Source organism: Globicephala melas, chromosome 4 (genome assembly GCF_963455315.2).
Source record: "Globicephala melas chromosome 4, mGloMel1.2, whole genome shotgun sequence".
NCBI classification, from domain to species: domain Eukaryota; kingdom Metazoa; phylum Chordata; class Mammalia; order Artiodactyla; family Delphinidae; genus Globicephala; species Globicephala melas.
Genome location: NC_083317.1, coordinates 135,392,951 through 135,418,980, shown reverse-complemented (window position 1 = coordinate 135,418,980; position 26,030 = coordinate 135,392,951). Strand labels below are relative to the sequence as shown.

The window sequence follows — 26,030 nt, the reverse complement described above, 5'->3', positions numbered from 1 at the left end:
GTGTGGAGGAAAAGGAACCCTCTTACACTGTTAGTGGGAATGTAAATGGGTGCATCCACTGTGGAAAACAGTGTGGAGGTTCCTCAAAAAACTAAAAACAGAACTACCACATGATCTAGCAACCCCATTCCTGGGAATATAACCAGACAAAACTATAATTCAAAAAGAAACATGCATCCCTGTGTTCACAGCAGACTATTCACAGTAGCCAAGACATGGAAGCAATCTAAATGTCCATCGACAGATGAATGGATAAAGAAAATGTGGTATGTGTGTATAGATATATACACATATACATATATACATACACACAATGGAATACTACTCAACCATAAAAAGAATGAAATAATGCCATTTGCAGCAACATGGATGGACTTAGAGATTATCATACTAAGTGACGTTAAGTCAGAAAGAGAAAGACAAATACCTTTGATATCATTTATATGGGGAATATACACAAATGAACTTATCTATGAAACAGAAAGAGACTCACAGATATAAAGAACAGACTTCTGGTTGCCAAGTGGGGCTGGGGAGGGATGAATTGAGAGTTTGGGATTAGCAGCTGCCAACTACTATATATAAAATAGATAAACAAGGTCCTACAGTACAGCACAGGGAACCAAATTCAATATCCTGTGATAAACCATAATGGAAAAGAATATAAAAAATAGTGAATATATGTAAGTATAACAATCACTTTGCTGTACAGCAGAAATTAACACAACATTGTAAATCAACTGTACTTCAGTAAAAATAATAAAATTAAAAAATAAAGATGTCAGTATCTATGAGATGCATAGAAAAGAATATAGGTGGATGCACTGACGGCAGTTTGTCTAGAAAGGGAGGTGGCTGAGGGATGGGGTGTGGAAGGTGGGCTTTCATTTTATTAACTTTGATTTGTTGTAGAAGCGTATATTCATGCATTTCTTGTGTGATCAACAAATAGAGAACGATCCGCAGATGAGTAAATGCCTCATAATAGCAGACATTTTTAAGTGAATGACTGGCACAGGGAGCTTGGGTTTGGTTCTCAGGCCCCTAAGGGCTCCTGTCACTCTCATTCAACACGTCCTGGCTCTTGGCCCTTGGCTTGGTTCATCTCCGTGAGCCTCCCACCTCCTGAGGAGGAAGGCTGGTCCCCTTACATACTTCCGTGTCATGGAATCGGTGGGGCTCCAGGCATGGGTTCCACCTGACCAAGTAGGGAGGAGGCAGAAAGTCCAAAAACGGGTAAATGGATGTTCTTGTGAAGTTGAATCCATGGATGCCATCTTCTGGAAACACTATAATCTGTACACCCTGCAAGTCAAAACATAGAAATAGTCCGTTAACAGATAACGGGAAGCACCCCTTCATTCCTCTGACAGCCGTCCTGCAGCTGCTCTGAACCAGGAACCACAGAGGTCCAGACGTGGTAGCTGGGCTCGGCAGGGATCTGAGCCTTGGGGGAGCCGTCTCACTTGGCCTAACTCTGAGGGAAGAAAGACCAAGTCTTCTAGGGACCAGCACTGTACCGAGGGCTGGCCAGGGAAGAAGGTTACAAGTGAGTTTGGATGGGTTTGGAGTTGGTGGTGGTGCCATGGGAGATGGAGCGGCGACTATAACAGGCCTGAGTATCAGGCTTAGCAGATGTGCTACCTCTAGTCCGGTGGGGGGTTTTCAACCTTCATTGTGCTTCTAAATCAGACAGGGGACTTCTGAAAACAAAAGCTTTGCTCAGCAGTGATGCTTGGGCCCATCCCTAAAAAGTCTGCTTCAATCAACTGTGGGTGCGGTCCCGGCAACAGGTCCCCACATGATTCTAATGGGCCCCAGTGGGCTGGTGGGTGAAAGTCAAGTGCATTGATTTTAGCATAGGGACCAGGACTTGCTCTAACTTGCATTTCTCCCACTGGGAGTTAGGAGACTCCCGTCAGAGCCCTGGCCGCCCTACAGGCCTTCTCCCACACCTGGAGACGCTGGGGGTCCTTGCCTGTGACAGCCCGAGGCTCCCTGTGACAGTGGCAGCGACCTGAGGAAACCCAAACAGGGCAGCCCTCAGCTCCCAGCGCCAGGGCCCCTTCGGCTGCCGCTCTGCACTTGCTCGGCTGAAAATGTTAAGCCTGGAGCAGCATCACCCCACAGTGAAAGGTGGAGGAGGATGGCGGAGCAGGCATGAATAATCTAAAGTCACAGGCAATTTGAGTCACTATTTCTGGAATGCACTGCAAACTCCTTATAATTTTTTTCCTGGTTATAAAAAATTTTTCAAAAGTTTACGTGTAGAAAATTTGGAAAACACAACATAAAGGAAGAATTCATAATCCTATATCATGAAGATACTTATTGTTAACATCTTGCCTCTTTTCATTTTTCCCCCTCTGTATAGGTGTGTGCGTGTATAATTGAGACAATAATAAACATACGGTTTTCCACCTTGACTCTCTCGCTACAGAGCATCAAGACTACAAAGATACCTTCAGAAATATCGCTTGTATTATATGCTGGATTATATTTAAGAGGACACCGCAGTTTATCCTCTGTTATTGGGCATTTGAATTGTTCCCAACTTTTTGTAATGAAAAAAACTGTGGTGACCATCTGTGTACAGGGTGCTCAAAACACTTCCTGAATGAGCGTTGTACACAAATCTTTGATTGGAGCTCTGATTATTTCTTTAGAATAAAGGCTTATAAGTGAAAATACTGAGTCAAGTGTATGAAAAATTTTAAATTCTTAATATACGTTGCCAAGTAGCTTTCCAGAAAGCTTACAGCAATGTACACTCCCTCCAGCAGAATACGAGGCTGGTCATCTTATTGCACATTAGAAAGAAAAATGATCACAAACTTGGAAATAAAGCAAGACGAAGAATTTATGTATACATTCTTTGTATACGTATATCTTTCTACAATATACCAGGGTACTGACAAGCGCACTCGAGGATTATCCATCTAGTGAATGTATCACTGTTTGACTTTGCTATTTAATAAGACACCCTAAACATGACAGTTTTATTGCCCTGTACGACATTAGCCTGTTTTGTATCTATTAGCAGATTCATCTCAACATTCATTTGACTGATGGATACACTCACGTCTGTTCCTCAAGTTATCTTTTGAACCAGCTTTACCATCTTGCTGGTTCCTGAGTTAATTAATGAGTTAAATAAGAGCTTTGACACATGTCCATTCTTCTCTATGTGTAAGAGTCATGTTTCTAACTTTCTGAAAATTATACTTGGACACATGTTTTCCTTTATTAAAAACACAACTTTGAAAGCACAGAATGGTTTCCTATGGACATTAACAGCTATGGATACATATTAGATTAATATTCAAATTAAATTGCGTTTCCTGAATATACATCTGCCCAGAATGAGGACTCAGACTTGAGCCGGGACAGAACTTTGGGTCTGATGTGATTACTCATCCATTCTAGGAAGGAATTTGCATTCCTGATAAAGGACTTGAGCAATTTTCTGACAGACCAGTGAGCTCAAGAACTCCTGGGGAATTCCGGGTGCCAACCCAGCTGACCACCCAGCCTAATATCTTTAAGCGCAACTCCTTTTCTTCCCTGTAAATGAAAGAACTCAAGCGAGAACTCATTTAATTGGCCTGCAGGAACCTCTGCCCTTATAGCAAGTTTGATATAAAACTTTGATACATGCATGGCATCAACCTGTGTTAGAGGTTACTTTAACACATATAACCACGTAGGGGAGCCGAGATGTCTGTAAGCCCTAAAAAATGACTGGATCAGCAGCTTTGTACCTGCTCCTGGACCACAAAGAGAGAAGGAATGATGCCTGCTGGCAGCATGGGTTCAAGAAAAACATATGTTTCATTTGGGGGCAGGTGATTAAAATGCAGGGGAAACCAGCAGGCACAGTCTCTAGGTTTCAGTACGGCATCTGCCAAGTGTCTTAGCGTGGTCTTGTGGACAGGATGGAGAAGAAGGGGGTGACATTTCAGCTGCCTGCAAGCCAACACCTCCGTGCAGAGAACGGACCTGTGTCAGGAGGAGGCCTGCCGGCACAGGCTGGTATGTTTTTACACCGGCTTCGGTGCAGACACAAATGAGGTATGTCCCAGAAGTGTGAATGACGTGAAGGTAACTGATATGCAGGATGTCTGTCAGTGAAGATCCCCAAATAGCCCACCAGGATGAAATTTAATGGCACAAATGTGAGGCTTTGCTCTCGGGTTAAATAAATTAACCTTACAAGTACAGGACAGCCATGGCAGCGTGTGTGTGTGTGTGAAAAGGGCTCAGGGGCTTTGGCTGACAGCAAGCGCCTGATGAATCCACAGCAAGGTGTGGCTGCCAAAAGCTTTCCTTCTGGGGACAACATGTAGAATGAGAACGGTGGCAGGTTTCCTCCGCCCTGCCCTCGACAAAACCACGTGCAGCTCAGGGCACAGACGTAACCCGGAAAGTCTTGGGGGACAGGGCTGGAACCGCAACCCTCGGGGAACTGTGGATAGGACTGGAGAGACAGCCTGGGAGAGATGCTGGGGCCGTCCTCAGATCTGGGAAAGATGGCGTGTGTGGGATGGGATTCAGTCTGTTCTGTTTGGCTAGGAGGACAGGACGATGGGTGGCAGTTACAGGGAGGCTGACTGTTGTTCATGGAAAGGAAGCCCTTTCCAGAAGTTCCCACTGTCCTCAAGTGGACAGTGAGTCCTGGGCCACTGGAGGCGTCCAGGGGAAGCTGGACGTCGGGCTGGGAAAAAAAGAGCAGTGTCACCCATCAGAACAGCTGGACAGGGCCTTTAAGCGCCCTTCCAGCATTTGTGTGTTACATATATAGGTACTACAGGCTACATTTTAAAAGGTAGCGACGGCCAGTGGTTGTCCAGGCAGTGCTGACCACCCTGAACAGAGACAGGGGCTGTTTGGGCAGGACCTGCAGGCACCACAGGTCTGCCCGCTTAACTCACAGACACGGCCGTTCTGCTCGCAGGGAGCCCGCCTGCTGCCCGGGCAGGGCGGAGCGGGGCTTCCTCAAGCAGCCGGGCAGGTCCCCCCCCACCCCTGCCGGGGCTCAAGGCCAGACTGCCCTCCCAGCAGGCCATTTTCCTACAGAGACTTCTGGCTCCCACACCTCCCCGTCTGCCCCACCCTTCCCGGCAGGAGCGGAAAAGGGGCCACGCAGGAAGCCTTCACAAAGGCGGCACCGGCGTCCTTTGTCCGCTGGGCTGGGTTCTGTCTGGACTGAGCTCTCAGGCTTCGGGGTCTGGCGCGGGGACCAGAAAGGAGCCCCACGTCATCGGGAGGCAGCAAACACAGCTCTGGGGCCGCTTACTACTTTAGTTATCCTTGAAAGCCTCCGAGAGCATGAGAGGCCGTCGTGCCTGCTGGCTTTCAGATGTTTATGCACATCTGAATCCACCGGGGAACCTCAAAAAATCCCAGTGCCCCGACGTGCTCCCCAGCTGACTCTGCAGGCGTGGGGGCCGGGCACACACATTTGTTTACAAGCACCCGAGCGATTCTTCTGGCGCTGCCACGTGCCTGGCCCTGGGCTTCCCAGGCCGGAGGGGAAGCATCACCTGGGGAATCTTGCTAAATGTACATTCTGACTCAGCAAGTCTAGGGCAGGCCCCAAATTCTGCACTCCTCCCAGCCCTGGAGGGTCTGCTGATGCAGACCACCCTCTCATAGCAGGACTCCAGCCAACGGACTCATTCAGCTCATCTTTCCCGGCCGGGCTGATTTCCCAGAGGGAAACGCAACACCAAGGGCTAATCTGCCCTGCTCTGCAAACAAGCTGACCCGGGAGCGCTTCTTGCCTTTTGGGCTGCGATCGTCACTTGCTGTTCATAGATGTCGAGGTTCTGGTTCATGAGCTCCAAGGCCTGCTTGCGGCTGGTGAGGGCCAGCGGGTTCGGGCTCAGGATGGACCGGTGCTCGTACACGGCAGCCACGTACTGGGCAGCCTGGTTACGCTCAGCCGGGCAGCGCTCCTCGGCCTGGGCCCCCAGGGCAGCCACGCAGCAGCCGCAGAGGAGAAGAGCGAGCTGACGGCCGGCTCCAGACATAATGCAGACCATCAATCTAGAACGCAATGGGGCAAGGAGAAAACAGCTGAATCCAGAATCCCACCAAGATTGGGGCTTGCGCAGCTGTGATTGATTAATCCCGGCAATCAGACTCACCGGCTGTGATGCTGCAGCTCAGAGAGTTTCACGTTCCTAATAAGAGGGTATGTGTTTCTCTCCAAACACGTAGTGAGTTATGTTTAAAATGGCTCACTGTGTTAACAGTCTGGTTTTAGAACATTTCCACAACAGACCCAATGTTTGCCACGATTTGCTTCCCCAGCAGGACTCTTCTAGTTGCACACTTCAGATTTAGGCAATAATAACTATTCTAATTATTTTAGAAAACTCTGTGACATACTCCACACCCCACCGCCTGCCCTCAGTACACACAAACATACTACAGGTCAGCCATCTATACCAGCTGGGACTGTCGTGGTCCTGATAATACAGCTCGGCTATCTTAGCCATAAAAACCTGATGGATCACAATTCTCCCTGCCTTTCTCTGGTTAGTGATGAATATGAAGCGTAAGCCTCCCTTTACCCAGCCCCACATTCTTTAACTTGGTGCAGAGAAACTGCTGACTTCTACTTAAATGCCAGTTTATGGACCGTCAAAAAGAAGTCTCCCCATCAAAGCATGACTTTTTCCCCCTCCTTGAACTTGAGAATTGCCATTGCACACCATCACCTTCTCAACCTCTGTCTCTGGGACTCCAAAACTCCTGCTCAAAAAAAGCATACTCACTGGAAATAAAATCCCTTTGCAGTAATAAAATGCAACTTTCTAGAAAAGAAACTAGAATTTTCCAGAAAGTAAACTCAGCTTTGTAGCTCCTACTGTAAGAGATTAGAAGTAAACTTTCAATGACACTTCTGTGTGCCGTTTTTTCCCAAGAATAGGCATTTTAATTTCTAAAAGTTATGTGTCACTGGGTGTTTTTACACACAGTTCTGCCTTGAAAATCGGCTTGGCCTCCCAGCCACAGTCCCTCCCCAAGCACACAGACTTGCCAGGCAGTGCCAAGGCCAGGCCCCACGCTCCGTGGAGATGCGCCCAGGCCAACCAATTGCCCAGGAATCCAACTAAATGTCAAGACAGCAGAGACAAATCGAGGAACCACACTGCTGCTCTTTAAAGACAAAATGCCACCCTGCCCAAGTCTGACTCAGAACCCCCGTGTTTGCATTTCAAAACCAGACCCCCCAGGCCGCCACAAATTTCTTTTTCTCTCAAAGTTCCAGAAACAAAAGCAACCATAAGTATTTTCAGCAGCAGACCACGGACTCGGGGTGCTCAGTCAGAATCCCCGCAAACTCAGGTACTTCTCAGGGTGGGCAGCGCTCTCCATCCCAACCCCGCCCTGTCTCAAACTGTCACTTCTCTCCTCAGGGAAGAAATGTTCCATCCAAATGCCAGGCGTGCTGCCGTCAGTCTGGGGCACTGTAAGCGGTGTTGGAAGATCAGATCAAGAGGCCTTTGAGTGAGCGGCCATGAGCTTTTGAGTAGAAACGGAAGTATAACTGATAAGCTCTCTTATCTGAATTTTGCCTCTGAAGACCAGCAATGAATAATTTTTTTGAATTGTATTTTATTTTTTTTATACAGCAGGTTCTTATTAGGTATCTATTTTATACCTATTAATGTGTATATGTCAATCCCAATCTCCCAATTCATCCCCCCAGCCCCGCTTTCCCCCCTTGGTGTCCATACGTTTGTTCTCTACATCTGTGTCTCTATTTCTGCCCTGCAAACCGGTTCATCTGTACCATTTTTCTAGCTTCCACATATATGCGTTAATATACGGTATTTGTTTCTCTCTTTCTGACTTCCTTCACTCTGTATGACAGTCTCTACGTCCCAGCAGGGAATAATTTTTAAAGTCTCAAAATCGGTTTCCCATTCCAGCTCTGGTTTCAGAATGATGATAAATGGGGAGTGGTTTGAGGGGAAAACTTTCATCTTCAAAGTCAAATTCGCAATATTTCTAAAGTATAAGGCCATGGCCTCACTAAGAGGGGGGAAACAAGGCTGGGTGGTGGGGGGAGCACATGAACCAGGACCCGGTGGGGGCAGGTCAGGAGGTCCTGGAGCTGAGAGCGGCGTTTGCGGGGTCCTCCTTCCTCAGCTAAGAGCTGCATGCCGCTGATGTGGGGACAAAGAACATTCGTTTAAATCTCAGGGACTGGGCTTCCCTGGCGGCGCAGTGGTTGAGAGTCCGCCTGCCAATGCAGGGGACACGAGTTCGAGCCCTGGTCTGGGAAGATCCCACATGCCGTGGAGCAACTAAGCCCGTGCGCCACAGCTACTGAGCCCGCGTGCCATAACTACTGAAGCCCACGCACAGCAATGAAGACCCAAGGCAGCCATAAATAAATAAATAAATAAATAAAATCTCAGGGCCTTGCAGTCCAGCAAAACAAGGAAATTGCGGAACCAGCAAGATACCCCCTTTCTTTCTATTTTGAGAAAATAAATTTAGATTATTTACAAAAAGAGCCTGGTAGGAGAGCCGTGAGTGGCAATCATTTCTGCGTGAACAGAGGTAGGTCAATAATAAGGGGTTATGCAGATTCAGCCAGGTATTCCCCCTTGAAAGAAGCAAGCCTAATGAGGTAGGAGAGAATGAGTCATTAAAATAAAAATAGGCACCACAGTGCACCCTTGCTGAAGAGTGGTGTTCTGGTTTTCCCTCTCTTCGTGGCAAGGGCTTTGAAAGGCCTGGATGGCAGCAGGGGGTGCTGGCAGGCGACAGGATGCAAGGGTACAGGTGGCCCGGTGATGGCTCAGGACGGCGCGCTCACCGAGTGGCTGAGGGGCCGGGGTCTCCCTGGGAGTCATGAGGTTCTTGGCGATCCAGCAACAGATCCACCTGCAGAGCAGGGCAGGGCCTGGACCATAAACAGAATGGTGGCTGGAGATGTGTGCTCAGTCTGAAAAGCTAGCTACGAACCTCCTTCCATCGTAGGCATTTGACGGGAGTCTAAACTCCAGGAAGAGCCCAGCGTGAAGGCACCACCGAGGTGACAGTGTGCTCCCACATCCTGCTTCCTGAGCTCCACTGAGGCGGGGGCGGGAGACGGCAGGGCCGGGAGCGCGCTCACTTCGACATCCACGTGATACCTGCGGAGGTGCAGGCATCGGGGACCCAGCAGTGAAGGCGCCTAGCCCTTCCAAGTGGACCCTCCCCATGTATGCGGAAACTGCCACAATCAACACAGATCGTCCCCCTACTCATGATGGTTCGACTTTACGATGGTGCGAAAGCCATATGCGTTCAGTGGAAACCGTGCTCAGAATTCAGAATGTGGACTTTCCCGGGGGGTCCGGCATGTAGTACGACCCTCTCTCTGATCCTGGGCAGGGCAGCTGCAGCCCCCAGTCACGGGGGTGAGCAACTGATACACTGACAACCATCCCGACCCGCACTCCATTCTGTTCTTCCCTTTCAGTGCAGTATTCCATAAACTCCGTGAAACAGTCAACACTTTATTATAAACTACGCCTTGCGTTAGAGGGTTCTGCCCACGTGCAGGCTAATGTGAGTGTTCTGAGCACGTGTGAGGTGGGCGGGGCTGAGCTGGGATGTCCGGGAGGCTGCGTGTATCAAATGAATTTTTGACCCATGATATTTTCAACTTACGATGGGTTTATTGGGACGTTAACCCCATTGTCATTGCCAACTGACTGCACCTAACGTGTCATTTGGCAATAAGTACGAAGGAGCCATAAAGACGGGGAGGGGGCAGGGAGGGCCTGGCGTGGGTGGGGGTAGGTTTTAGACCAGGACGGGCTCCAGGAGAAGCCGGCGTCCGAAGAAGGTGCGAGAGGAGGCCCGTGGGTGCCGGGGGAAGAGGGTTCCAGGCAGCAGGCTGCTCGCTCTAAAGGCCCGAGTGGGAGCTTTCGGGTGGTTCAAGAAACAGCAAGGAGAGCGGTGGGCTGGGACCAGGGACCAGGGACCAGGGACCAAGGACCAAGGACCAGGGACCATGGAAGGCGGCAGAAAATGAAGTCAGAGGGAGATAACCGGCAGCTCCCACAGTGCCCCACTCTCTTCCAGCCTCATCTCCGTGGAGATCCGGTTAAACCCTGGGTCAATCAAGACGCTCCTCTGCTCAGAATTCCCCGCTGCCTCCAGAGTGAGAGCTGAGCCAGGAAATGATTGCTGGGGTGGGGACAGCACTGCTGGAGTGACATCTTCATGCAAAAGCATCCTGGTCTTCTCACCGCCCTACAGAAGCCTCTGCTTCTCAGTTCGTAAAGAAACATGTTCCCCTGACACTAATCCTGGTCAGGAGGGTTCTTATGATCTATGAGGGAAAAAAATCAAAGTCTTAAATTACATGGAAATCTATTTTGTGGAAATTTGGTTAACATGTCAATCACTAGATATTTTTACACACAAGGAACTTTTGTTTTCCATCTTGCTAAATGAGTCACCTTGAAAGTAAGCTGTGTTTCCTTCCTAGCCATGCTATTACAATAGTGTATTTTGCAATAAAATGAAAGGATTATTATGAAGGTATTCTTAATAAGATAATTTCAGAGGCAGGTATATACACTTAAAATTTTATATATAGACATACTGATCGTTTTAATAAAAGATCTTGTCACTCTTGTGAAGGAGAATGACAGCCCCATGATTGGGAAGTTGGCAGAGGAAATGTCATATCCTGTGGAACAAAGCTGAGGGACCAGCTAAGTCGTTAGGAGCGAGCACAGTATACGCTTCTATGTGTATCTGACAGGATGCCATGAAAAATACTGTTAAGTTCCAAATAGTTCTAAACCCATTCTCATGAATTTTGTGATTTCCTTGTTTAAATCCTTTTACATAAGCAGGAGAAATGCCCATCTCCATCTAACTTACATAATCTGAATTTAAAGAAACCCCAAAGAGACCTTTATTTCCCAGAAAGCCTCTTGTTCCCTGCCTCTGTGCCTAGTGACCTGGTCCATGACCGGCCCTGGAACAATGTAAAGCCCCCCAGTGTTGTAGCTTGAACAGCTTCGTGCAAACCATCCACCACCAAGACTCTGATGCCTCAGGGGTGTGTGTCAGGTGGCAACTGAGTGAGGGTGATGCTGAGGTTCAAGGCTGAACGTACATGGAACAGTGAGTAAATTACCAGAAACTCCTGGCTGAACTGCTAAATTGTCATTTTTCTTTTACAAACATTCCAGGGGCTTCCCTGGTGGCCCAGTGGTTGAGAGTCTGCCTGCCAATGCAGGGGACACGGGTTCGAGCCCTGGTCTGGGAAGAGTCCACATGCCATGGAGCAACTGGGCCCGTGAGCCACAATTACTGAGCCTGCACATCCGGAGCCTGTGCTCCGCAACAAGAGAGGCCGCGATAGTGCTAGGCCCCGCGCACCGCGATGAAGAGTGGCCCCCGCTTGCCACAACTAGAGAAAGCCCTCGCACAAAAACGAAGACCCAACACAGCCATAAATAAATAAATAAAGCAAACTGTCAACAAGTAAAAATAAACACTATTATAAAACATTCCAGCTGTTACCTCCAAGAAGCGAGTGACATACAAAAGTGTAACCGTGGACCAGGCCTTGGACTGGGGCCCCTTTCTGGTGACGGGAGTAATTTCTCTTAGAACACCGAATGAGCAATCGTGGCATTTGAACCTAAATATGTCACCTTTCTTTTCCTCAAATGGGAAATTACCTTCATTATTTAAGACAAAACTTCCCCCTGAAATGCACAGGTGTTTAATGGAAGAAGTCTCTTTTCTTCACTTGGTTGTGCAGACAGAAAAGAGCGCCCAGGAGACTCTGCTTCAAAGAAGAGACCCCTCCAGGTCCGCTACTGCCACCCTGTGGGCCAACTGAGTACCACTTACCCACGTGGGGATTTGCGCTGAAGTGCCGCAAGAGTGGGTCATTCTTAAGAAGTAAATGGATGTTTTTTCCTCCTTTCCGTTCCTAACACCTCATCTATCTCTTTTTTCCCCACCTAACTCTTTTACAGTGAAAAAACTAGACAACATTTGATTTTCCAAGATTTGGGTCTCATGAAAGCTATTTTTTTGTTTGCCATGTTCCTAGGACCTGTTTCATCTTCTGTATTCACAGGTTCTAAATTTGCTGTGATTTCTTACAGCAGTATACCCCATAGATGTGAGTGGGTGTGCAAAGCAATGCAACCCATCCGTAGATGCACAGCACTCTTCACAGGGAAATCTAGTTGAGGTAAAGGATCCAAAGGGACAAAGTGTTACATGGCTGCCACGTTGCATTTTATGTTACATGTTAATGTTTTCAAACCACTTTAACATCCACTGCTTGATTTTATCTTCCTGTCACATAAAGCAATGAAAGCAGATGGTAAAATTCCATTTTCATGAAGAGGGAATCCTCCAGGACTAGTTAGTGGTGAGAACAGAATGGAAAGCAACTCTCCTGTCTCCTGGTCCAACCCTCCCAGTACATGTTCAAGATGGGGGTAATTTATCAGTCAGACCTTCAAAGACCACTGTGGTGTCTTCATTGCAGCTGCAGCAGAATTCAACAGAAATTCAAAGTACCCTCACAAGGGAGAGACTGGTTGGTCAGACCAGAGCAGTGGTTCTCAAATGGGGACGCTGACGCTGAGGCACCTGAAGGGCTTGAACGTGCAGTTCCCTGGACCCCTTGCCCAGAAGTTTTCACTCAGCAGACCTGGGGTAGGGCCCTAGAATATGCATTTTCTAATGAGTTCCCAGGTGATGGTGGTGCTGATACTACTGGCCTGGGGTCACCTGCAGAGCCACTGGGCTGGAGGGTAAAGGCAGGTACATTCTGACACTATCTTCCCCTCGTGTCAAAGAAAGACATGAGTCAGAACCATCACCTTTATTTCCCAGGTGATTCTCCAACAAAAGGGCTGAGAGAATGTGGGCAGATTTCAAAGTGCTCCCACCACATTAGTGGAAATGATCAGCAAAGTATTTAAATACTCAAACTGGGGGGAAAAAAGTCCCCAAAACAATCTGGTCCAGGTCGGTTAAAGGATTCAGTGCTTGTCTTTGCCTTGACAGGAACATCACTGTAGAACCAGGTTGTTACTGGTTTTCATTTGTTTAAATAAGGTTCCTGATTTTAAAAGACTAGAACAGGGGTAAGAGATAGATATTCCATTAGGTAATTACATAAGATGAATAAAGAAATATGTAGGAATTAAATGAATAAGTAAATAGTGTATAATATATTTATAAATTTAAATAAATTTTCATTTAAAAATTTTAACATAATTATTTATAAATATAATTATACATTTATAGGTAATCTGAAAAATCTTCCAATTATATTCTGCAAAAGTGTATCAGATTTCTTCTCAAAAGCTTATCTGGTGCTTCCCTGGTGGCGCAGTGGTTGGGAGTCTGCCTGCCTATGCAGGGGACGCGGGTTCGTGCCCCGGTTGGGGAGGATCCCGCGTGCCTCGGAGCAGCTGGGCCCGTGAGCCATGGCCGCTGAGCCTGCGCGTCCTGAGCCTGTGCTCCGCAATGGGAGAGGCCACAACAGTGAGAGTCCCGCGTACCGCAAAAAAAAAAAAAAAAAAAAAAAAAGCTTATCTGAAATCTTTGGGAGCCAAAAATGAATTGCTGAGGAAGTAAGTCTTAAACTGTGGTTCGTAGACCTTGGCCAAGGGAGCAAGGAAAGCACTCAGAGAAGGCTTCCTCGCTGTCCGTCAGTCTTGGGAGAGAAGAACGGTGGGAGCATTTGTAGCTACCCTGCTCTTCTCAGTCCCCTAGAACTATCATCAGGGTCTCTGAAATAAGACTCCATGGGTGTCAGCAAAGAATTGTCTTTCAAAGCCCTTGGGAAGGGCTTCCCTGGTGGCGCAGTGGTTGAGAGTCTGCCTGCCGATGCAGGGGACACGGGTTCGTGCCCCGGTCCGGGAAGATCCCACATGCCGCGGAGCGGCTGGGCCCGTGAGCCATGGCCGCTGAGCCTGCGCGTCTGGAGCTGGTGCTCCGCAACGGGAGAGGCCACAACAGTGAGAGGCCCGCGTACCACAAAAAAAAAAAAAAAAAAAAAAAAAAAGCCCTTGGGAAATTTCATCCCCATTTCTTTGTTGGACTACCTTCAATTAGAGTCATCAGAAGAAGCACCTTCTAGGGAATGAGGACCTGAAGACTGGACATGGAGAAACACAATTAGCACATGGAAAATATGATGCCCTAGAACCACAGGTCAAATTTTTCAGGGAAGATGTGCTCAGAAGTGAGGGCAATGCAAAGGTTCTTTGTGAATTAAATGTATGGTGGATACAACATCTCTAAGGGCATGGTGGGCCAAACATCATGACACCACGTCCCATCACCTCCGTGCTCTTGTCTGCCAGTGCTCGGGACTAAAACACCCAGATCACAGGACCAGCAAGATGGTGAGGATGCCCTGCATGCAGAGCGTGGAGGACAATGGAATGGGTATTAGAGCCAGGAAACCGTGGTCCCCAAGTCAAAAGAACAATCCCTAACAGGATAGTCTGGAAACACTGAGAATGAATGATAGTAGGAAGAGTGAAAGAAACAACAAAAAAATCTAAGGTAAAATACAGCACTAGAGAAAACATGCCAAAGGCCACCTTCTCCTATGGAGGGTCCAGGAAGTATCTGCTGGGGAGAGGCACAGTCAAGCTCACCAAGAGAGAAACAGCAAAAGGCAGGCAAATGGGTCCAGATGCTGTCCCTCTGAGTACCTGTGGAGGATGCTCTCGACACAAGCATGGTGGCAAGCTGTAGGTGACCCACAGTGCAGTTAGAGGGCAGCACATGATCAAGAATGAGAGTGACCTTAGCCCTACTCACAAACGTGGCCGACTCCATGCAGGGCATGGTAAACGGCAGAGAAATGGTCAGTATCTCTGCTTTCGCCTCTCTTCCTAGAGGCACTGAGCATTTTTGTTTTCTTCTGCTTTGGACAGACTGGTAATTATTTGTGTGCCTTACTGGTAGTTCTCTGTATGCCACCACACTCAGAACAGCAAGAGGAAAAGTTTGATTGAATAAGTGATATTGGGATGACTGAACAACAATTTGGAAATAAGATTAAACACCTTACACCATATACAAAAACAAACTCAAAATCAGGAGGTACATGTTGAATGTTAGGAAAACTAGAATAAATTATAATTGGCTAGCAAAGGTTTGATGAAACAACTTTCTAAAATTTGAAGCAGTTAAAATAATAGAAGAAACAGATTGATAAATTAAAATTTACATGCAAAATATAAACATCAAGACAACACTTATAAATAGGCAATAAACAAGAACAGATTTAAAGAAGAAAACAAATCATAAACAAACACTGAAAAACTTTGAACTTATATACAAAATAAACATTAACTTGCACTATTTTAAAAGATTAAATTTGGAAAAAAAATAAACTAGTAAAGTGATTATAACAGTACTTTCTTATTGGTAAAAAAGTTTAATAATTCATATTATAAATCACAAACAGTATTCTTCTGGGACTTTATCTTAGGAAGTCATTTAAATAAGAAAAAGGTCAGTTGAAATGACAGCATACTATGGAAGTAAAGAATACGGGCTTTTGAGTTTTAAAATGTCTGATTTGAAATCCTGGATCTGGGAATTCCCTGGTGGTCCAGTGGTTAGGACTCCATACTTCCACTGCAGGGGGTACAGGTTTGATCCCTGGTTGGGGAAGTAAGATTCCTCATGCTGCGTGGCACAGCCAAAAAAAAAAAAAGTAAATCCTGCCTCTGATACTTACTCATTATATAAGCTTGGATAAGTTATTTAACACAACGAAGCTTCAACTTCTTCATCTACAAGCTGGAAGTGAAAATACCTGATGTAAAGCACTTAATGTTTAATAAGTGGATGCTAGCTAAAACTGAAGAATAAGTCCCAGTAGATGAAAGCTGGAAACAAACAATATCTAACATCCAATATGAAGAAAGCTATGAAAATATATACAAACCAGGTGGGATATTAAGCAAAAATTTTAAAGATAGCTATGCTCAACAAACATAGTGAAAACTTTTCTCTGTTTACAGTGGTAATAGCGAAGTAAAACATGCATGCATGTGAACAAAGACTGGAAAAGAATGCGGATAACTGAAAACATGACAGGTCATCTTATGGAGATTTAAAATGTTTTCTTAATGTCACACTGTTTTTCTACTAAATGAAAAACATAAGGAAAAAAATAAACAGTTGAGACTTCTGGTTTCCAGTCTGGCATATAAGGAGCTTGGAAGCAGCCATTCTATGTTAACAAGTAAAAATGTGAACAAACTGAAAACCAACAGCTCTTCTTAGATACATCTGAGAACTGAGACCACAGGGCAAACTGCTGCCTCCAAAATTTAGAGAGACAGACAGGTGAATACAAAATATCACAACCTAACTGAGTAGAAACCTGTGAGCAGAAACCTCAGTGGAGCCAGTACCAGTACAGGAAAAGCTAAACTGTAACTGACCAGTTGCTGGAGGCTCAGGGTGGACAGGTCCAAGAGTGAAGAACTTCAGGGGAGCCCGGCTTTGGCAGGGTGTGCCCACAGTTCTGAGTTCTTCCTCTAGGAGCTGTATCCAGTCCTCGCAGTACAGCTGGAGAAAATCTCTGCGGCTAGAGAGAGCGGAAAAGCAGCCAGAGTGCACTGTTCCTCAGGAGGCCTGCCCTCAAAAGAAACTGTTTTAGCACAGCGAACCTACTGCGGTTTTATAGAACCTAAACGACCTAGGGAGAGGGAGACACCCAACTCCAGCCCCCTCTAGCCATCCTGTCCCACCAGAGAGGTGGGCTAGACTGGGCAGTGTGAACTTGTCAAGTTCACTAAAAGACAGACCACAGGACAAAAGACAACTTCTCACTTTCCACACCTGGCCAGCAATACTAAATGCCTATTTACTACAGCTCCTCTACCCAGTACCTCATGTCTCATATCCAGCTTTCAAAAAAGAATTACTAGGCATACTAGAAGGAAAAAAAAAAAATTTGAAGAGACACATCAAGCAACAGAACCAGAGTCAGATGTGGCAGACATGTTGGAATGATCAGACCAGCAATTAAAAATAACTATGATTTGGACTTCCCTGGTGGCACAGTGGTTAAGAGTCCATCTGCCAATGGAGGGGACGTGGGTTTGAGCCCTGGCCTGGGAAGATACCACATGCCACAGAGCAACTAAGCCCGTGCGCCACAACTACTGAGCCTGCACTCTACAGCCCATGAGCCGTAACTACTGACCCCGTGTGCCACAACAACAGAAGCCCATGCACCTAGAGCCTGTGATCCACAGCAAGAGAAGCCACCGCTATCAGAAGCCCACACACTGCAATGAAGAGCAGCCCTCGCTTGCCGCAACTAGAGGAAGCCCGCACGCAGCAATGAAGACCCAATGCAGCCAAAAATAAATAATTAAGAATATATATATATATATATATCATAAATTACCATTTTAAAAAAATAGTGAAGATTGGTTCAAGATGATGGAGTAGAAGGATGTGCGCTCACTCCCTCTTGCGAGAGCACCGGAATCACAACTAACTGCTGAACAATCATTGACAGGAAAACACTGGAACTCACCAAAAAAGATACCCCACAACCAAAGACAAAGGAGAGCCACAGTGAGACGGTAGGAGGGGCACAATCACAATGAAATCAAACCCCATAACCACAGGGTGGTTGACTCACAAACTGGAGAACACTTATACCACAGAAGTCCACCCGCTGGAGTGAAGGTTCTGAGCCCCACGTCAGGCTTCCCAACCTGGGGGTCTGGCAACAGGAGGAGGAATTCCTAGAGAATCAGACTTTGAAGGCTAGTGGGATTTGATTGCAGGACTTCGACAGGACTGGGGGAACCAGAGACTCCACCCTTGCAGGGCATACACAAAGTAGTGTGTGCATTGGGATCCACGGGAAGGAGCAGTGACCCCACAGGAGACTGAACCAGACCTACCTGCTAGTGTTGGATGGTCTCCTGCAGAGGTGGGGGGTGGCTGTGTCTCAATGTGGGGACAAGGACACTGGCAGCAGAAGTTCTGGGAAGTACTCCTTGGTGTGAGCCCTCCCGGAGTCCACCATTAGCCCCACCAAAGAGCCAGGTAGGCTCCAGTGTTGGGTCGCCTCAGGACAAACAACCAACAGGGAGGGAACCCAGCCTCACCCATCAGCAGATAAGCAGATTAAAGTTTTACTGAGCTCTGCCCACCAGAGCAACAGCCAGCTCTACCCACCACCAGTCCCTCCCATCAGGAAACTTGCACAAGCCTCTTAGATAGCCTCATCCACCAAAGGGCAGAGAGCGGAAGCAAGAAGAACTATAATCCTGGAGCCTGTGGAACAAAAACTACATTCACAGAAAGATAGACAAGATGAAAAGGCAGAGGGCTAAGTACCAGATGAAGGAAAAAGATAAAACCCCAGAAAAACAACTAAATGAAATGGAGATAGGAAACCTTCCAGAAAAAGAATTCAGAATAATGATAGTGAAGATGATCCAGGATCTCGGAAAAAGAATGGAGGCAAAGATCGAGAAGATGCAAGAAATGTTTAACAAAGACCTAGAAAAATTAAAGAAAAAACACCTAGAAGAATTAAAGAACAAACAAACAGAGATGAACAATACAATAACTGAAATCAAAAATACACTAGAAGGAATCAATAGCAGAATAACTGAGGCAGAAGAACGGATAAGTGACCTGGAAGACACAATGGTGGAATTCACTGCCATGGAACAGAATAAAGAAAAAAGAATGAAAAGAAATGAAGACAGCCTAACAGACCTCTGGGACAACATTAAATGCAACAACATTCGCATTACAGGGGTCCTAGAAGGAGAAGAGAGAGAGAAAAGACCCAAAAATATTTAAAGAGATTATAGTCAAAAACTTCCATAACATGGAAAAGGAAATAGCCACCCAAGTCCAGGAAGCACAGAGAGTCCTAGGCAGGATAAACTCAAGGAGAAACATGCCGAGACACACAGTAATCAAATTGACAAAAATTAAAGACAAAGAAAAATTTTTGAAAGCAACAAGGGAAAAACGACAAATAACATAAAAGGCAACTCCCATAAGGTTAACAGCTGATTTCTCAGCAGAAACTCTGTAAGCCAGAAGGGAGTGGCATGATATGTTTAAAGTGATGAAAGGGAGGAACCTACAACCAAGATTACTCTACCCAGCAAGGATCTCATTCAGATTCAACAGAGAAATCAAAAGCTTTACAGACAAACAAAAGCTAAGAGAATTCAGCACCCCAAAACCAGCTCTACAACAAATGCTAAAGGAACTTCTCTAAGTGGGAAACACAAGACAAGAAAAGGACCTACAAAAACAAACCCATAACAATTAAGAAAATGGTAATAGGAACATACATATCGATAATTACATTAAAAGTGAATGGATTAAACGTGCCAACCAAAAGACACAGGCTCACTGAATGGATACAAAAACAAGACCCATATATATGCTGTCTACAAGAGACCCACTTCAGACCTAGGGACACATACAGACTGAAAGTGAGGGGGTGCAAAAAGATATTCCATGCAAATGGAAATCAAAAGAAAGCTGGAGTAGCAATACTCATATCAGATAAAACAGACTTTAAAATAAAGAATGTTAAATAAAGAGACAAGGAAGGACACTACATAATGATCAAGGGATCAATCCAAGAAGAAGATATAACAATTATAAATATATATGCATCCAACATAGGAGCACCTCAATATCTAAGGCAACTGCTAACAGCTATAAAAGAGGAAATCAACAGTAACACAATAATAGTGGGGGACTTTAACACTTCACTTACACCAGTGGACAGATTATCCAAACAGAAAATTAATAAGGAAACACAAGCTTTAAATGACACAATAGACCAGAAAGATTTAATTGGTATTTATAGGACACTCCATCCAAAAACAGATTACACTTTCTTCTCAAGTGTGCAAGGAACATTCTCCAGGATAGATCACATCTTGGGTCACAAATTAAGCCTCAGTAAATTTAAGAAAATTGAAATCATATCAAGCATCTTTTCTGACCACAATGCTATGAGATTAGAAATCAATTATAGGGAAAAAAACCTAAAAAACACAGACACATGGAGGTTAAACAATACGTTACTAAATAACCAAGAGATCACTGAAGAAATCAAAGAGGAAATAAAAAAATACCTAGAGACAAATGACAATGAAAACACGATGATCCAAAACCTATGGGATGCAGCAAAAGCATTTCTAAGAGGGAAGTTTATAGCAATACAAGCCTACCTCAAGAAACAAGAAAAATGTCAAATAAACAATCTAACCTTACACCTAAAGGAACTAGAGAAAGAAGAACAAACAAAACCCAAAGTTAGTAGAAGAAGAGAAATCATAAAGATCAGAGCAGAAATAAATGAAATAGAAACAAAGAAAACAATAGTAAAGAGATCAATAAAACTAAAAGCTGGTTCTTTGAGAAGATAAACAACAAAATTGATAAACCATTAGCCAGACTCATCAAGAAAAAGAGGGAGAGGACTCAAATCAATAAAATTAGAAATGAAAAAGGAGAAGTTACAACAGACGCCACAGAAATACAAAGCATCCTAAGAGACTACTACAAGCAACTGTATGCCAATAAAATGGACAACCTGGAAGAAATGGACAAAGTCTTAGAAAGGTATAAGCTTCCAAGACTGAACCAGAAAGAAACAGAAAATATGAACAGACAAATCACAAGTGATGAAATTGAAACCGTGATTAAAAATCTTCCAACAAACAAAAGTCCAGGACCAGATGGCTTCACAGGTGAATTCTACCAAACATTTAGAGAAGAGCTAACACCCATCCTTCTCAACCTCTTCCAAAAAATTGCAGAGGAAGGAACACTCCCAAACTCATTCTATGAGGCCACCATCACCCTGATACCAAAACCAGACAAAGATACTACAAAAAAAGAAAATTACAGACCGATATCACTGATGAATATAGATGCAAAATTCCTCAACAAAATACTAGCAAACAGAATCCAACAACACATTAAAAGGATCATACACCATAATCAAGTGGGATTTATCCCAGGGATGCAAAATATTTATATTGCGTATCAATATACACAAATCAATCAGTGTGATACACCATATTAACAAATTGGGAGCAGGGAGAAGTTCACTCGCATCAGCTGATCCTAACTGACAACAGGAGAGGAGGAACCCCAGGAGGCAGTGACGGAGGAGGGGGATGGAAATGGAGATGAGGATGGATCCACTGGTGCCCTGAGGAACAGCCCACACCTCCACCGGGGCCCCGGGATCCCCTGACGCTTCCTCGCCACAGCAGAGCTGCTTCTTGGTAGGGTTCCCGGGACACTGCGGTCGGGGAGGGAAGGGCATGGCCCTGCACCGGACGAGTGATAGCCCTGGAGCTCCCTCTGCCCCCGGAAGGAAGGGGGGTGGTGGTGGGGGTGGTATAAACAATGGATGCGGCTCTGGCCTCTGCCAGCGTTGGGGGGATTTGGGGTGCCCTTCTTTGTTCTTAGACCTTGCTGCTGCCCCTCGGGTTGTGGTGGTGTTGTCCGGAAAGAAGGAAGGGTGAGGAATCCCCGGCTGGAGAGAGGCGTCGAGGTATCCTCTGAAATACTGACTTAAGCTGGATAATATTGAAAAGTTCCTGACCACTCTCTTTCATTACCAAAACCTTGTGTCTGAGGCCCCATGCATGTGCCCACCTCAGTGAACCCATCAGATCTCTTTCAGATAGCCATAACAGACCCTCTCAAGTTAATTTTAACCATATATTTGCCTGCACTTTATGGAGGATGAAACTATCAAGCCAAGTCAACATTGCTGCTGATCCAGGAGGCTTGGCAGCAGAAAATTAAACATCCGAACGTTTGTAAATGTGTGAAGAATTCTGATAGGACATCGAATGTTTTTTTAAAAACATTTTTTTAAGGGTGTTCAGAACCCTGTGGAGGCTGTGCTCAGTCTTCAGACTCAACGCCTTTGTCTTCACTTCTGGGGAAAGCCCAGGTACTGTTATATTGTAGATGCTTTCCTTCCCAGTCTGAATATTGAGTGCGCAGACTTCCCCAGCAGAGAAGGGCCTGAACCCTGGGCTGTTGTGCCAGGAGAGTTACACCTGCAGCGGGACTGATGAAGCCGTCTCCGAGTGTGATGAGTGCTGCAGCCTGCAGTGTCTCCGCTGCTAGGAGAAGCTCCAGCGGCAGGAGCGCCTGAGAAACCATGAGCGGATCAGACTCAAAGCTGGCCACGTCCCTTACTGTGACCCCTGCAAGGACCCCAGTGGGCGTTCTCCAGGTATGAAGCAGACGGCAGACGTGAGGTGCCAGACCTGTAAAATCAACTTGTGCCTGGAGTGCCAGAGAGGACTCATTCTGGGGGTAACAAAAGGAGGCACCCTGTTACTGTGTACCATGTGGCTAAGGTCCAGGCATTGCTGGAGGAAGAAGGGATGGATGAGGACACCAAGACAAAGAAGATGACTGAGAAGGTTGTGAGTTTCTTCCTAGTAGATGAGGATGAAGAAATTCAGGTAACGAATGAAGAGGACTTTATTAGGAAATTGGATGCAAATCCTATCAGCATCTGAAAGTGGTTTCCATTTTTGGAAATACTGGGGATGAGAAGGCTCATACCCTCAACCACACTTTCTTTTGTGGCCGGGAAGTCTTCAAAGCCTCCCCTGCCCAGGAGTCCTGCACTGTTGGAGTGTGGGCGGCATATGATCCAGTCCACAAAGTAGCAGTGATAGACACAGAAGGGCTCTTGTGGGCTACAGAGAATCTAAGCCAGAGAACACGGCTGCTGCTTAAGGTCCTGGCCATTTCAGACCTCGTCATCTATCGAACTCATGCAGACCGACTGCAGACCTCTTCAAGTTCCTTGGGGACGCCTCAGAAGCTTATCTGAAGCACTTCACCAAGGAGCTCAAGGCTACCACTGCCCGCTGTGGCCTGGATGTCCCCCTGTCCACCCTGGGCCCTGCTGTTATCGTTTTCCATGAGACTGTGCACACTCAGCTGCTAGACTCTAATCACCCCTCCGAGGTGCCCGAGAAGCTCATCCAGGACCGGTTCCGGAAGCTGGGCCGCTTCCCTGAAGCCTTCAGTTCTATTCGTTACAAGGGAACGAGGACATACAATCCTCCCACGGACTTTTCTGGTCTTCGGCGTGCTTTGGAGCAACAACTAGAGAATAACAACACCCGTTCTCCCCGGCACCCGGGGATCATGTTCAAAGCTCTGAAGGCCCTCAGCGACCGCTTCAGCAGTGAGCTCCCCGATGACGAGATGGCACACAGCTCCCTTTTTCCAGATGAGTACTTCACCTGCTCCGTCCTGTGCCTCAGCTGTGGGGCTGGATGTAAGAACAGCATGAATCACGGGAAAGAAGGAGTACCTCGTGAAGCCAAAAGCCGCTGCAGATACTCTCACCAGTATGACAACCGGGTTTTTACCTGCAAGGCCTGCTACGAGAGAGGCAATGAAGTCAGCGTGGTGCCCAAGACGGCTGCTTCAACCGACTCCCCCTGGATGGGTCTCGCAAAATATGGCTGGTCTGGGTACGTAATCGAATGTCCCAACTGCGGCGTGGTCTATCGTAGCCGGCAGTACTGGTTTGGGAACCAATATCCTGTGGACACAGTGGTGCAGACAGAGATTGTGCATGTGTGGCCTGGAACTGATGGATTTCTGAAGGACAACAACAATGCTGCCCAGCGCCTCTTGGATGGGATGAACTTCATGGCTCAGTCAGTGTCCGAGCTTAGCCTTGGGCCCAGCAAGGCTGTGACGTCCTGGCTGACAGACCAGATCGCCCCTGCCTACTGGAGGCCCAACTCCCAGATCCTGAGCTGCAACAAGTGTGCTACACCCTTTAAAGATAATGACACCAAGCATCACTGCCGGGCCTGGGGGGAGGGCTTCTGTGACAGCTGTTCACCCACGACCCGGCCAGTGCTGGAGCGGGGCTGGGGCCCTGTGCCCGTGTGGGTGTGTGACAACTGCTATGAAGCCAGGAATTCTCAGTTAGAAGTTACTGAGGCACAGGTGGATGATGAGGGCGGGACGCTGATTGTTCGGAAGGTGGGCAAGGCCGTGCAGAACACTTTGGGAGCTGTGGTGACGGCCAATGACATACCACTAGGTTTGGTGAAGGATGCAGCCAGGCCGGTGTACTGGGTACCAGACCATGAGATCCTGCACTACCACAACTGCCAGAAGGGGTTCAGCGTCAAGCTTTCCAAGTACCACTGCTGGGCCTGCAGACAGGGCTTCTGTGATGAGTGTTCCCATGACCACTGGGCTGTCCCCTCTTGAGGCTGGGACCATCCTGTCCGAGTCTGCTTTAACTGCAATAAAACGCCTGGTGACCTTTAATGCCCCCCGCAAAAGTGAAGAATAAAACCCATATGATCGTCTCAATAGATGCAGAAAAAGCTTCTGACAAAATTCAACACCCATTTATGATAAAAAAAACTCTCCAGAATGTGGGCATAGAGGGAACCTACCTCAACATAATAAAGGCCATATACAACAAACCCACAGCAAATATCATTCTCAGTGGTGAAAAACTGAAAGCATTTCCTCTAAGATCAGGAACAAGACAAGGATGTCCACTCTCACCACTATTATTCAACATAGTTTTGGAAGTCCTAGCCATGGCATTCAGAGAAGAAAAAGAAATAAAAGGAATACAAATTGGAAAAGAAGTAAAACTGTCACTGTTTGCAGATGACATGATACTATACATAGAGAATCCTAAAGACGCCACCAGAAAACTACTAGAGCTAATCAATGAATTTGGTAAAGTTGCAGGATACAAAATTAATGCACAGAAATCTCTTGCATTCCTACACACTAACAACAAAAGATCAGAAAGAGAAATTAAGGAAACAATTCCATTCATCATCGCAACAAAAAGAACAAAATACCTAGGAATAAATCTACCTAAGAAGGTAAAAGACCCGCACTCAGAAAATTATAAGACACTGATGAAAGAAATCAAAGATGACACGAACAGATGGAGAGATATACCATGTTCTTGGATTGGAAGAATCAATATTGTGAAAATGACTATAGTACCCAAAGCAATCTACAGAGTCAACGCAATCCCTATCAAATTACCAATGGCATTTTTTACAGAACTGGAACAAAAAATCTTAAAATTTGTATGGAGACACAAAAGACCCTGAATAGCCAATGCAATCTTGAGGGGAAAAAAATGGAGCTGGAGGAATCAGACTCCCTGACTTCAGACTATACTACAAAGCTACAGTAATCAAGACAATATGGTACTGGCACAAAAACAGAAATATAGATCAATGGAACAGGATAGAAAGCCCAGAGATAAACCCACACACATATAGTCAACTAATCTATGACAAAAATGCAAGGATATACAATGGAGAAAAGACAGTCTCTTCAATAAGTGGTGCTGGGAAAACTGGACAGCTACATGTAAAAGAATGAAATTAGAACACTCCCTAACACCATACACAAAAATAAACTCAAAATGGATTAGAGACCTAAATGTAAGACCAGACACTATAAAACTCTTAGAGGAAAACATAGGAAGAACACTCTTTGACATAAATCACAGCAAGATCTTTTTTGATCCACCTCCTAGAGTAATGGAAATAAAAACAAAATTAAATGGGACCTTATGAAACTTAAAAGCTTTTGCAAAGCAAAGGAAACTAAAAACAAGACAAAAAGACAACCCTCAGAGTGGGAGAAAGGATATGCAAATGAGTCAGCGGACAAAGGATTAATCTCCAAAATATATAAACAGCTCGTGCAGCTCAATTTTTATAAAAACAAACAACCCAATCCAAAAATGGGCAGAAGACCTAAATAGACATTTCTCCAAAGAGGACATACAGATGACCAAGAAGCACAAGAAAAGCTGCTCAACATCACTAATTATTAGAGAAATGCAAATCAAAATGACAATGAGGTATCACCTCACACCAGTTAGAATGAGCATCATCAGAAAATCCACAAACAACAAATGCTGGAGA

At 45.9% G+C, this 26,030-nt stretch overlaps 1 protein-coding gene and 1 pseudogene across 2 annotated transcripts in view; one reads left to right on the top strand and one right to left on the bottom strand.

The window, feature by feature from the left end:
* BTD (biotinidase) overlaps positions 1-26,030 on the bottom strand; it is a 62,013-nt gene that overhangs the window by 13,456 nt on the left and 22,527 nt on the right. For both annotated transcript variants that reach the window (XM_030876390.2, XM_030876389.2), the window contains exons 2-3: positions 5,784-6,048; positions 1,156-1,305 (exon numbers count right to left, since the gene is read on the bottom strand). In XM_030876390.2, the coding sequence (XP_030732250.1) occupies positions 1,156-1,305; positions 5,784-6,044 (411 nt within the window). In that variant the 5' untranslated portion in view covers positions 6,045-6,048. The remainder of the gene's footprint in view (positions 1-1,155; positions 1,306-5,783; positions 6,049-26,030) is intronic.
* LOC115863515 (zinc finger FYVE domain-containing protein 1 pseudogene) lies at positions 9,291-24,327 on the top strand (annotated as a pseudogene).